The following is a 14939-nucleotide window of genomic DNA, read 5'->3' on the forward strand; positions in this document are numbered from 1 at the left end:
AGAAACTTCAGCACAATCAACACATGTCTTGAGATCCATCAATTTATACACATGTATATGTTGCACTTTGCATTACAAAAAATTCATGTCCTAATCTTTAACAATAAAAGTTACTTATGACTAAAGTATTGAACCTAACTATAAGGAAAAAGCACAAATGTAGGGCTTTTGTAAGGTTTTTACAGAAACAATTAACACTTTTTTAATTTAAGGGTTTAATTTTACTTTTGGACACAGCTTGTATCTCTGACCTTTCTTTACATAGGGAGGTTTCATTGTGGTCAGCCTCCACCAGCCTGTCTCCCCGAGTTCGTTGGCCCCCGAGGTAAAGTGATGAGGACAGCCCGAGGACAAGGTACCGGCCACCGTCCCGTGCCATAGGGTCGTCTTTTTCCTAAAATTCAGATCATCATAGAGATCAAAACAATGTAACTGACCATTTCTGAAAAATATATTTTATCAGTAATCCAGCAGTTTTCTTGATTACAATACATGTAACATGTAGTATATACTCTATTTCAGCATGTTTGTATACAAATGATATAAACTTTGGTTCTTGCAGATATTTTAAGTTCAATCCCTCTTTCCCCCCCCCCCCCCCCAAAAAAAAACAAACAAACAAACAAACAAACAAAAAACTCAAAACACAAAACTATTCCAAAATCTTGCTAATATTGGTAGTACAAGTACAAAATATGCCCTTGTTTGTGGTGAATAATAAAAGTTTTGACTTACCTGTGTGATCCAAACAGGGTATTCCAGTGCCGGTCGATGTAGGCACAGATGTGTTCCTTCCACCTGTAGTAGCCACACTTTCCCGACTGTCCCAGACTCTGCAGGTTATACAGGGCCAGGTACACCACCTGTGTCCTACAACCCAGAGACTGGTCAATGACTGAGAGAATAGATATAAACTACCCGGTACTATTTATTATCTCAACATTCCGCTAATGTACAAGGTACATAAGAAGAAACACCTTTAAACACAATGGTGGCTTTGAAGCACTTACATGTACATGTATAGCTAGGAATTTAGATTTAATTAAGTTTTTACATGTTTGCTACAGCTGTTGGGATATTACACAATTATTGATAAAAATATATGTACATGTATAGCTAGGAATTTAGATTTTAAGTTTTTACATGTTTGCTACAGCTGCTGGGATATTACACAATTATTGATAAAAATATATGTACATGTATAGCTAGGAATTTAGATTTTAAGTTTTTACATGTTTGCTACAGCTGCTGGGATATTACACAATTATTAATAAAATATATGTACATGTATAGCTAGGAATTTAGACTTTAAGTTTTTACATGTTTGCTACAGCTGCTGAGATATTACACAATTATTGATCAATCTGCTGGTGTATGTTTTATTCATTTACTTGTAACTTCACTATACTTTATAATAACCTTGACCTTTAAGGTCAAATAAAATTGATATTTAAAATGAATCAAAAGTTTGGGGTTAAAGCTGTACTGATAAAAAACAGACCAAATATAAATTCTTATTTTGCAATCTTAGAAGCATGAAAAATTTTCTATTTTGAAAATAGATTCATAACTGTAAATTGCTTTTTGTTGATAAATATGAAAGCAAAATATTAAGCACCAATTAGTATCTTAGGTTTATGGATAAGTACTTATGAATAGTTCAAACCATTGCATCTTCATTCTATTCACATCTTCTTGGCCATCTTCTGCACAGTCTGTGCAAGTGAAATTAAAGAATACATCTCCTACCATAGACGATGGGGCACCTGACTTCAAACAATCTACAAACAAAAGATATTGTGACTCTTTACTTCATCTAGAAAGACCATGTTAAATTTAAAGTACATGTCTAACTTAATTAACTTTTTGTTGAAATCCTTTCCTCTGCATCTAAACACTTTAACCACATTTAATTTCCTGATATTTTTTATTTAATTTCCCAAAAGAAGTTCTCTTGATGAAACATTATCATTGTAATAATTAATTAATGATAATATGATACATCAAGAAAATTTAAATCTATAATGCTTTAATTCATCATATATCATTATCAATGTTACTATATTCATTTCAAAAGAAAACACTAATGCTGCACATAAGTTAACTGGGTATAATTTTAGAGAACCTTGACACAGCATGCTGCCTTACCGAGATGAAAGCGTTTCTCACACACTTGACACTTCAGGTACGGTGATTCATCATCAATGCTCCCTGTGTTACAATAACAGGTCCCTTTGGATACATCAGGCTCAGCCATTTGGCATTTGTTGCATTAGTTCATCTTAAAATATATTCCAGTGAATAACATAAAAGGTTAAACACATCCTGAATGCAATAATTGTACATAACAATCTTAACAGTAAAAAATTTAACATTATGCCTCATATCAGGTAGTTGTAAGAAAGTGACTTATTAAAGTAAATTAAGTTGATATAAGCTTATAGATTGATTGATTAATTAATTTATAATTCCTTGCAAGTTCTATCGCAAGTCAGAATATAATGTATTTCGCGGATTGATGCATCTGCGAAAGAAACTGCCTGACTGTGCGTAAATCAAAACACAACATGAAACACTCGTAACTATTGTATCGTTTAAAAAATATGTAAATTCCAAAATCTGCAGATGTAATACATACACATACGAATTAAACATGATTAATTAGTTATAGACCTCCATCCACTCCAACATCCAACATCAACATGTGCGCGGGTGTGTTAATGTTTTGATTTAGTTTCGCATCAAGATTTTGGTGAACAAAAAATGTAGTGACGAAATATCGTAATTAAAAGATAAAGCCTCTATTGAAAGAACTGCCGACAGAATTGCTTTTTACAAGTTTCAATTATACTGATTTTTTTTATTACGAAACTAATGGTTTTGGGTAAACTGAGTGCATAACCGTTGCCGAGATATGTGATGGGGAGGGGGATCCGCAGAATATCAGTGATATTTTGTCAAACAATGGTATATGAATATATTGTTAATGAAATCAATTTTGACAGTCTACATCATTAAAAAGGACATGATGATACCCCCCTGTGGTTTTTGTCAATCTTTAATTGGTTAAAACACACACACACCGAATAAACGGAAGGGCGTAAAGAATCCTTTACGTTAAGCAGAGTATGTGAATTGGTAGTGTTCAAAATTTTCATAATAATAGAGACATGGTTTTCATACTTCAATAAATTGATATATACCTATATTCTATTTTAACAATCTTATCATTTTTTTAAGCGAATAGATGCGCGACTTTCTCAAAAAATAATGCAAGACTGCGTTACTTTCGCGAATATAGCTCTTGCAATACATAACGCTTAACTTTCGCGAATATACGGTGCGAAACTGTGCGGAAAAAATATTTTCTTTTCGCTAATAAAACGCGATAATATCGGGATATAACGCAATTCTTTCTAGAAAAACCGCATACCTTTCGCGATATAACACGTTATAAAGACTGAAAAACGCGAGAAAATGCGTTATTTTGGCTATTGTAACAACATGATAGCGCATTTCAAAAAAGACGAAGGGTTTTAACTATTGATTGTGACTCAGAATAAACAAAAGTTTTGCATCAATTCGCTCAGTAACGCGTTTAAATTATTTGCGAAAGGTCCTGTAAAATTGCACAAAATGTGGGCTTAACTTTTTTTCTTCTTTTTTTTTCGTCGAAAATTACCTTTATTGCCCTTTCTCACAAGATTATTTTTTCGACATTATTGTGATACGTTTTTTGTGTTAAAAATACAAAGATCTTTTGCGTGAAATTTCATATTATTTTCTTTTCAGCATATTGAATTTAAAATTACCTGGTACATTGTTATTGAAAATTTAAAACAGCGTGTTTGTTAAATGTTCATTTTTTGTAAGATTCGGCAACTTGCGAGGCATCTTTTTATGAACCATTTACTTAATATTACTATATATAAATGTAATAAATTAATCTACTTCAGCCATGATTACCATACTAATTCGGTTAGACATCCTGAGGTATTGACTTATTCATGGTATTCAATAAATTAATATACTAGTAGATCTATATGAATGTTTAATTTTAAATTTCATTATATTGCTTATAACACTTTGTGGGCCCAATAAAATTTTGTTTTAATAACAGAACATAATGCTTTTTAGAATATTTTCCTCATTAAAATTAGTTCGAAATGAGCATCCAGTTGGAGTAAATTGATTAAATATACATGTACTGCATTGTGTAGACTTAAACAATCTGGGTCAAATTAAACATGTTCCTCTGCCTGCCTAATTGCATCTTTTGATTTGAACATATTTTTTCTATTAAATCAATGGGATTGGAAAAAAGTCCTTATAACTTAAGAGTCCCTCTCCCTTGCATCTTTTATCAAGTACTAAATAAAAACAATCATGTTTAAAAGCAAGTATTTTTTTATTGGTACAAATAATAAAACCATGGAATATCACAGACTTAAGCTAGTTTAAACCGTTTAAAAATATAAACTGAAAAAAAAGAAGTAGAGATGAATGGATACAAGACAAAGATGACATATCTTGTTCCCACTTCATACTGGTGTTGCATCCCTGTGTGTGACATACAATAGATAAATCTTACAATGGTCTTCCTTAATTCATAAATACATATAATAATTACAATAAACTTGTAACTGGTGGGTTGAGGTAAAAAACACCCACATCAAAAAATTAATTCTCTGAAGGAAAAAAAAATTAATTAATCCACGAAGAGTAATTTCTTCTGTCTGGCTTATCTAATACATTCAAAGCACTTTTTATGATTAACTGTATCACCATGTTTGCGTCTTGTTTTTTTGTTTTGTTACAATTCATTCTCAAAAGTTAACAAACACACAAAATTCCCTGACAAAAAAAGAAGGAAAAAAATACTCGTAAAATCAAAGATTACAGCTGCTGTGCAGAAAAATTATAAATAAAGCAACTCAACACTGTCAAGCAACCCAACAATTAGACTTCTCGGTGACCAATTCTCATAAGTTTGGAAAGGGGGGGGGGTGTAAGGTGGGGTGGAGGTTTGGGGGTGGGGGGGAGGGGGGGGAGTTCAACAAAAAAAAATTCCATGGTTTACTATGAATCTTGCCTGGGGAAAACACCCAAATTAACACAAAAAAAACAACTTGTGCAGAAACCAAAATCATCCAAAATGAACAATAAATACCAGATACATGTACAATTGGTTACTCAATTTACAAACATGCCCTTTTAAACTTCCTCTAACGTCGCCATCTTTCATAAACTCTTTAATTTAAAAACTGTTAACATTTTATGTCTAACACAGCTAGAAATTTTTGTCTAATACAAGCACACTCCACTAATAACATTCAGTTACAATTTTTTGTCTTTTTAGTTTTTACATAACATATACAATGTATACACAGTCACCAGAAAACCCAAGTTTCCTCTGTTGGATTGTACTAGAGGGGGTCCAAGCAAACAACACAAACTTGTGGAACACTTGTGTATCATTACAATATTGGTATGGTTTTCCTCCATCAAAAATACATTTACATATACAGGTATATATTATCCATATCTTTCTCTCACAAAATCTAGATAGAATCCAATGAACTCTGTTGACAACTTGACACAGTCACAAATCATACATATCCCTCTTTAAACAGACTCATTAATCACAAATTTATTACAATCCATTCCAATAAATACATTCATGGACTTCAAATTCAATCACAAATGAAAACTTTTATTTGCGCAAGCATGCACTTTCTTAAAATCTATGTTACATCCATTTTACAGTAGTGCTGCAATGTTGAAAATGGGTGTATAATACTTTATTGCACAAAGTTCTTTCAAAAACACCTGCAATTTTTCACCATTCAACATATGTATAGTTAAAAAAAAAATTTCACCTGTGCAATAAACACATCAATACATACCGGTATGCGTATATTCCTGAAATAACCGGTTTCAAGATGACAAAAAAATAGTTGCAATGTTGAAATCTGATATTATATGTACAAGCTAAGCCTCAAGTTTCTGTCCATCACTATGCATGTACAAATAATTTCACTCATATATGAAATTTAAATAGAATCTGATAAAAAGTGAACCTTTGCCACAGCATACCTTTTGAATTAATATTCTCCACATTTTCAACCAATCTTGTTACAAAAATAGAATGATTTAGTGCGCATTAACAATAAACCATGTTACCATTAAAGTCAATTAAAAATAAAGAATAGGGTCTCTGAAATAATAAATATTAAATTTAAATTTTTATATAAAACAGTACATTAAATAAATTCATTGAAGAGGAATGTTAAGATTGTTGAGGTTTCCAGATTTTTTAAACCTTTGTAATTTAAAAGCAAAGCCAACTACTGTCTCGCTATGATACTATTTTCTAAGCTTCAAAAGTTTGGGTTTTTTATCTCTCTAACCTAAAAGCAAGCCATAACCTACATTATTTGGGAAAAAAGTTCTTACAAACTTGGTTATCACTCAAAAAGGTGAGGAGAGAGAAAAACAATTGCTAAATACATGTAAACATCATTATATAGTTTAGTTAGATATAAAATGAATAAATAGGCCATTAAAAAAGTTTCACTAATATCAGTAATTATGGGTACTATAAATAACTTAAATTAGGATGGGAATGAAGAATGAAGGGTGTATATAAACAATTAGTTAATGCAACATACAAATTCTATCTTTTTTTTAATTTTCCTAAGGATTTCATTTGCATGTGTGGGAGAGATCGAATGAATGAGGTTATGTACATCTCAATTGAGCAATATTCTTCTGGCACTGGGCTGGTTAGCAATAATTCATGAATATTAAAGTTGATCTTAGTGAAAAAAATCAAATTATGCTGAAACTGAGGTTTCTAGTGTTATTGTGCATTGACTCTCTGTGTTGAAATAGTTGGGATGGGATAATATGTTGTTATTGTATACAATTACAGATGACGAGGCCCAGTTTCATGCCAAAATCAAAACCACAGCAAACAATACATGTACTAACAATTTAGCTAAACCAGTAACATTACCAGTAAAAAACAACAACAATCAAATCAGATAAGCTTATAATAAGACATTTCATAAAACACAATACAAACTTTTAATTTTTTTTAAAAAAAGTTCAAATTCCAATCGAAAACAAATCTACCAAAAAAATACATTTTTTTTTAAAAACAATAAAAAAATTTGTGCAGTATATTTCATGAAGAATAAAATCTGATGGATTATAACGATGCAATATTTTGATGGCTGCCTTGAGATCAAACTTGATGAAGGTGGTTCTCCTCTTCGTTCCCTGGGTGTTGACAAGGGCTGCCTCTGAAATTTGTGCTGGATCCCTCTGCTAGTTCTTTTTTCGTGGTGACATGCGAGAAAACGTGTCGTGTCGGTCAATTAATGTGTTCTGGAATGACGAGAGAGTCAGCTTACATCTGCCAACCTGTAAGAAGTATGCAACTTAAATAATGATATAAGTCAAGATTAAGTGATGTTTTAAACTGCTGTCAGATGAAAAAAAAAAAAAAACGTGAAATAGGAACTATTGTACCCAATTAGTAAACTACCAATAATGGCAAATGCCTTATATACATATTTCCTTTTTCATTTCTGCGTTATATCGTTAAATTTATGTCATCAGATAACATACATTCATTCACAATATTATTTGATAAGTGAATTAAAGGAGCAAGATTCAAATCAAATACATGAAAAAACGGAATGGGAATTGAAAGTTGTTTTTTTTTTTTACAATATTCATCAAATTTGTTACGGAGTATTCCGCTTTACAAAAGACATCCACCTATATTTCAAACACATGCATCCCTTAACATATTGATAAACCAAAATAAGATTAATCAAAGTATTTGGAATCTTTCATGCAAACTATAAGTACAAGTATTTTACACACAATTATTATGAATGCCATGCAAATGCTAAAAGATGAATGGAAAACAACAAAACATGCCCAAAAGCTGGCATAGAATGGAAATAGGAAAGACAACTTTTGGAGTATTTGACAGGGAAATATAACTTTTTCTGCAACATACCATTTTATTATTTTGAAGGGGATGATATTTTTTCTTCAACTATAACTGAAAATCAAACACAAGTGAAAGAAAAAAACAACTGAAAATGTATGATAGCCACAATCATTACAGATACTGTGAAGTTGAGTTTCCTTATACAAATTTCTTAAATTTAAGGTTAATGAGTTTAACAGTGGTTTTCATTTGTCTTCTTAGTTTCATATCTTATCCAAAACATGAATATCAATTTTTAGTTTGTGCAAAAATTCTTTGATGGCAAAAACATTTAAATTAAAACTATCGTATTTTACCCTTACTGTACATGTACATAGAGAAAATAAATATTCATATAAAGAAACTCCATCATCATTTCACACATACATTGCTAAAAATAAAACTAAAGAGCACAAAAAGTGTTTTACCATGTCTACAGAAAAATGATTCAGATCACAAAAGCACACTCACCAGTTTGCATTTGGGTTCCGAACTGTTGCTGAACATTTCCTTGATCCTTGTTAAACACTTGGAATGGCACTGTAAAAGTGGTGTACCGAGGTCTAGCATTAGAGTTGTTTCCCTGCATGACACCCGATGGTGCCGGTTGTATCGTGACTTGAGATCCGCGGAAATTCATCTGCTGTGGAATGCGGGGCTTCAGAGTCTGGCCTCGTTGAGTTTCGCCAAACTTCTGAGGGGGCGAGAAATTGTTGTTCATGTTGGGTTGGAATCCATTTTGGACAGTGTTATGGTTGGGTCTGGGTTGTATGGACACATTACTGGGACTGCCTTGTTGTCTATGGTTTATAGTCAGAATGGGTGCTTGCCCACGGGCTGAGGGCAGCCTTTTTTGCTGCCCTTTGGGCAAAGGCAGCAGTGGTCTGTTGGTGTTACCCACAGGCACAGGAAGACTAACATTAGATGGTTTCACTGCTATGTTCGGGGGTGGACGTGTTAAATCCGGAAAACTAAAAGTGCCTCCTCTGTTATCCAAGGTAAACTGAAATCCGTTAGGCTGGACAGCATTGGTTGGGGGCACTAGTCCATTGTTGAGTTGGACTACATTGCTACCTGGAGGAAGAGGGGGAGGGGGCACCTGCGGGGTCTGTTGTAGTGGCTGGGTGAAGTTGTTGACAGTTTTACCCTGAGCTGGCAGTGGCTGGGACGTCACTAGAGTGCCTGGAATTGAAGTCCTTATAATCTGTCCACTGGCTCCCGAGTTCTGTGGCATTAATTGAAGAACTACAACATTGTTGGGCAGCGATGAAGCTGGGATAGCCTGGTTCCCCAAAGAAGCAGACTGTATTAAATTATTCCCTGAATTAACTGGATTATTGGCCATAATCATCATTGTTGGATTATTCATATTTGCAGTGCTATGCACAATACGATAGCTGCCATTTAAGGTAGCACTAGGTATACTGGTTTTTAATGCTATAGGTTGCGTACTGACGCTAGCTTTTCCCGGGGATACGCCAGGTTTAGGAGTACTTGGTTGTTGTTTTACTGGTGCCCTTTTAGCTGGTGCACCCCGGCTACAGCTGCTACTGCAGCTGGAACTTCGTGACCTACTTCTGCTAGAATAGGAACACCCTGAACTACAAGAAGAGCTGCTAGATGACCTAGATCGACTGCTTCGACTTGAGTCGTAACTAGGACTGCGGCTTTTACTACTGTACGACCCGTGGGTATCACTCCTCCTGTAATGTACTCGACCGCGATTGGACAAATTCCTCTGTCTACTGTTGACATGTGAACTTCTTGAATCTATCCTATGGTTATTTAGGCCCTGGGTAGGGGACCCAGGAGGTGTGCGTGGACCCTGCCTGTGATTTGGGGGACTCCCAGGGGGTGTTCTTGGCCCTGAAAGTTTGATCTTTGTGTAAGGGGCACTTCTGGAATGATCATGATGAGATCTAGTTGACGATTTCCTGTGTACATTATTATGACGGTGATAGCTGGACTTGTTCTGTTTTTCAGTCTGTTTATTCTTCGTTAGCTCTGATGATGCTAGTGCCAGTAAAGCATCAAACTCACTAGTGATGTCCCTTCCTTTTGGCTTACTAGGGGAATCTCTATATGACGACTTATCTGTTCTGTGTTCTGAAAATTGAGGTTAAATTAAATGACATATTGATACTCTTTTTAACATATTTTCAATATAAAACCTTCACTCTTACAAACTCGTTCCACCTCTGTCTCTTACCTTTAACAGCTGCTTTAGTGAAGAGGGGACTGTTTGTTCTGGTGGAAAACTCTGAGCCGGGGGTCCAGATGGAACTAGCGGTGAGAGTTTCTGAACAGCTGGAAGCCGGAGAGGTCCAGGACGATTCTGTGCGTGGTTTTTTTGGCACACTGGATGAGATCTGGTCTTTGTGTTTACGCTTAATGATAGTCGGCTGCTTTACATGCACCTGGGTTTTGTTGTTCAATGTTGGCACACTTTTTGATTTGATGTGATTATGAGTCTCCGACATCTGAATCAAGGCCTCTGCCAGGTTGAGTTTTTGAGACATGGTTCTGTCTTCAGATCTGGAGTGGTTTGTCAGCACTGAAGACACTTGCTTAGCGGAGGCACCCGTAATCTGGTCTCTAACCACATCTTTAATGTAATTGTTTATTGTTCGTCCACCGGAATGAAGACTTGCCTTGCCATCCAGCACATTGCGAATCAAAGAGTTTGAGGATGTACTACCTTTAAGCAAACTTCCTGAACTCTGAGGCGAATCTTCAGCAGTATCTGTGCTGTCCACACTACTTGACCTACTGATGGGAGAATACATACTCATAAGTCTCTCCGTTTTTATCGCTTCTTCCTTTGTGGAGGGAAAGGTTTTGTTCTTGTTGATGTCCTCCAGTTTGGCCTTATCCAGTGGAATACTAACCGGTAACGACGGCTTGGACTGAACCTCTTCGGTCTTCACCTTTCCGAGTGGTATCTTGACTGGGAGTGAGGGTTTGGGCATGCCATGGAGTGCTATGATCGTTGGTTTGACTCCATTCTTGGGTAGGACTTTAATTTCTTTAATGGGTTGGTTTTTCACTTTCTCCACCATGTTTACTATAGACTTCATGTCTTGTCTTTTCTCCCTCTGCATAGCACTGGCTTCTAACAATGATTGTAAAGACAAGTTATTCTTCACTTTCACCTCTGGCTTTGACGAGGAATTTGAAACCTGCACAGTAGCAGCAGAAGCTGGTGTGGTTTGTACAGTTGAAGAAGATGGTATAATCCCTGAGCTTTGAGAAGTTGGAGACAGGATACTTCTCATTCCACTTATAGGTACAGCTTCTACCACCTGACTACACTTGCCTGATGGTTGTGCCACATAGACACTCTTGACAGTTTTAACGGATGGCGTAGCTGATGAGAGAGCTGAAGTTGATGGTGTAACTGAAGATGAGGAGACAGCCGTGCAAGATGGGATAGCTGTGGTGGTTAATGGGATCACTATGGGTGATGGTATAGCTGCCTTTGATAAATCCCCAAGTCGTTGATAAAGATTTGGCACAAGTTTCTGGCCCTGAGCTAGTCGGATAAAATTTTCCTTCTCTACTTCAGTAAGATGTTGGTTCTCGCTCTCCAAAGCCTGAACTTCTGCCTCTAGCTCTTTCACTTTGTTAAGTAGCTTCTTCTTCTGGGAATAAGTGGTGCTGACATGTTTGATCAAATCATTAGTCAGTTCCGGTTTGATGAAACCATTCTGCAATTGATATCAAGAAAATCATTGTTTACAAACATTTCACATTAATTACATGTATATTCAGGTTAATATTTTTCTTTTTTTAAACAAAACCAAAGAGCTCATGAATCTCTTACCTTGTGTCCATTCTTTTGGCCTAAGATACGCTGATTTGTTTCACCCTGTAACACAAGACAATACATCCATTAATTAACTATAAAATTAAATCTCTTCTGTTAATACAACAACGGAGCAAGTTCTTATACAAATTCTCCTGACTAAGTGAACTGAGAGTGAACTGACCACTAGTTTGTTTCTCTCCATCTCCAGACTGGACACTTGACCTTGGATGTTGTTGAGATGACCTTGGAGCTCTTTGTGCCCTGTAACAATCTTCTTGGCCTGTGTCAGGAACTCTGACGGATTCTCAGCACTGATACCAAGCTGTAGAAACAACATTAACCGTTCAGTTCTGACACCTACATATAACTTACTGTTCATAGATAATTTTACAACCGACCTTTGATCTTATTGCCCTTGGCTTTATCAGCACTTACCTCCTTCATTCTCTGCTTCAGCCGTGACACTCCCTCCTTCTGTAGCCCTGATATTTGCACCTCAAGGTGCATGGCTTTGGCTCTCAGTTGTAGCTGTTTTTGCTGAAATTCAATTAAAAATTAATTAACAACTACACCAAGATTGTAAAAGAAGCGATCTGCAAGTTTTAAAACTAAGCTTTGAGTATACCTTTTCTCTTTCAATTTCTTGTTGAATGGCAATTTTATACTGGGGGCTTTTCATGTAAGATATAAACTGCATGTACTGCTGTTTAAACAAATCTGAAGAAAAAAAGAATCAACTCATTTTATCACATGTCCATGAGCTCAATACTCATAAAAATTTTGAAGCAAGATCAAGATATCTGTCCTCTAATTAATTTCATTAGTTTAAAAGTCTACACACCTAGAAGATGCTGCAGGGCTGGGGGCTCAGATTCAAGGGACGAGATGGACCGACTCTGGGTGGTAGGTTTGAAGTAAGACGAGGACACTGAGGTCATACTGATGTCATTCCACTTCATCGTGTTCTCTGGGGGCGAGTCTGATAAAGAAAAAAACACCAATGTTTTAACGAAAAATCAGGAACAAATGGAATTGGAATCTTTGCCTTTAAAAAAATTTCAAAGAAAGATCAAGAATAAATGGTCAAGATATGGACATTTTTTGATTTCCCAAGCATGTATGGAGTCTGAACCCGAATGTAAAAATCAAAGTTGTATAAAAGAACAAGACACTGACATGGTCACACCTATAAATACAGAACTTGATTTCATGAAGCCTTCATCTTTTGTACCTGATTTTGCTGTAGACATCAAAGTGTGGGTATGCAGCAAATTCAGACTATCCAACCCCAAAACTTTTGTCTTTGCCTTTTCCTTGTTTTTCTTTGCGCGAGACTGTCGACTAAAATTAGTTTTCTTTCTCCCTATATACATGTACAAAGAAAGGCATTCATTAGATCAAATGTTTTATCAAAGACAGCATAAGGGAGTTAATATAATATTGTTAATATAGCATGCCTGGTTGCTCTCAATGTCAAATTAATTTATATAACTGTCATATTTGGCTTGTTTATCCAGCAATTATCTAAATAATTTGTGAATTTGAAAATCATTCAGTTTTGCAGATTGCTTTCTTTCCCTCCAAAAAAAAGACACATGCTTTCCACAGTAGTATTCATCAATTTAAATAAATATCAATCCATGAAATAAGGTTTCTTATCAACCTGTGTGAATATCAATGGCTTCACTTACTGGTCCCTGATATAAATAAGGTTAAAGTTATTATTGTATTTCTCTTACCGCCCACTGGTTTGTCTTTTTTCAAGTTTCTCTTTGTTTTCATTGGCTTTTCTATCGGCTTGATGACCTTTGGATCTTCTTCCTCAACATCCACATGAGACTGAAAAATCCATTTAAAATCCAAACTCTTTTAGTAAATCTATGCTACAATTAACAGTTGACAACCAAACATGTAGGATGACCATTACCAGTTATGCTAATACAACACACACACACAGTGGCATGTAATACTGTGGTTCATCCATGATTACTTATGCCTAAGATAAAATTTCACTTTATTTTTTTTCCATATCCAATTTAAAAATTCTAGACAAGAGATGAACATTTTCCTAATAAACCACAGTATTTCAAAGTGGCAGTTCATGTCAGGATTGGAGAGAGAGAAAAAAGCTTGAAAATGTGAAAACACACTGCCCTTCTGACAAACAGTCGTTTTGTGACAAGACAAACACACACCGGCCCCCGGGGGGTGGGGGTGTGGCTTGACTTACACTTTCACTTTCTTCCCCGTCCCTGTCCGACATAACCGCTGAGTGGCTCATCGGCCTGCTGGTGACCCACTCTGACCACTGTCGCCGTGTGGTAGTGCCAGGTACCTGGGTGTTCTCGTCCATTGTGGTGCAACTGGTCGCGGTGCTGGTGTTGCTGGCGCTGTCAAAGTCCAGGTTGCGGGAGGCGGGGAATGAGCTGTTGGAACTGCTGTCTACATTGCTAACACACAGCCTGCTCCTGCGCCTCAAGACACCATTCTTGACTTCCTCCTGAAATTATAGAAGAACTGGCCATCAAAACATGTCCATCTAAAATATAATCGGAAAATACTGTATACAGAGTTATTTTCTTCTTTCCTTACAAAGGTTTTGCCTGGTCTTGAATTTGCCCAGACATAGTTGTGTTTAAAGATAGATAATTTAAGACATTGGAATTTGCCCAACATAAAATTTGCCTGCTGACAAAGAGGACAAAAATAAAACAGGAGTAAATATTCCCTGTATACAGTATACATGCTGATCAATCCATGCATTATTTTTTGTTTGTGACATGTCTCTTTCATCTTCTCATGATCTCATTTATTTTCTATATAAAAAAAGGATCTTTCCTTGATACCCTACTGTGTACTGGTACTGCTTAAAGGTTTTCTGATTAGATAATAAAATTCAAATAACAGAGTATTCAAATATTTTAATCATCATAACTCATCCTCGTAAATGTAAGTACAGGTAACTCTTGATAGCTCGAACTCCATGGGACAGAGGAAAAACTTTGAGGTATCAGGAGTTCGAGTTTTCAAGAGTTCAGAATTTTCCAGGTTGACCGACGGGTTTTAAAATTAGTCTTACTGGATGTTATGATTAAGCCATTTATTTAGTGCTAACCTTACGCA

The 14939-nt window shown here is 35.6% G+C and overlaps 1 protein-coding gene across 1 annotated transcript in view; it reads right to left on the reverse strand.

Moving 5' to 3' along the window:
* The window catches only part of LOC128164796 (uncharacterized), a 33664-nt gene that overhangs the window by 5225 nt on the left and 13500 nt on the right, over window positions 1–14939 (reverse strand). The window contains exons 14-27 of the mRNA XM_052828794.1: window positions 14047–14316; window positions 13556–13655; window positions 13048–13179; window positions 12658–12795; window positions 12442–12533; window positions 12252–12353; window positions 11998–12138; window positions 11832–11876; window positions 10218–11715; window positions 8480–10114; window positions 2149–2211; window positions 1667–1781; window positions 736–870; window positions 252–394 (exon numbers count right to left, since the gene is read on the reverse strand). Of these exons, the coding sequence (XP_052684754.1) occupies window positions 252–394; window positions 736–870; window positions 1667–1781; window positions 2149–2211; window positions 8480–10114; window positions 10218–11715; window positions 11832–11876; window positions 11998–12138; window positions 12252–12353; window positions 12442–12533; window positions 12658–12795; window positions 13048–13179; window positions 13556–13655; window positions 14047–14316 (4609 nt within the window). The remainder of the gene's footprint in view (window positions 1–251; window positions 395–735; window positions 871–1666; window positions 1782–2148; window positions 2212–8479; window positions 10115–10217; window positions 11716–11831; window positions 11877–11997; window positions 12139–12251; window positions 12354–12441; window positions 12534–12657; window positions 12796–13047; window positions 13180–13555; window positions 13656–14046; window positions 14317–14939) is intronic.

This window comes from Crassostrea angulata, chromosome 10 (assembly GCF_025612915.1).
Source record: "Crassostrea angulata isolate pt1a10 chromosome 10, ASM2561291v2, whole genome shotgun sequence".
Lineage (NCBI taxonomy): Eukaryota > Metazoa > Mollusca > Bivalvia > Ostreida > Ostreidae > Magallana > Magallana angulata.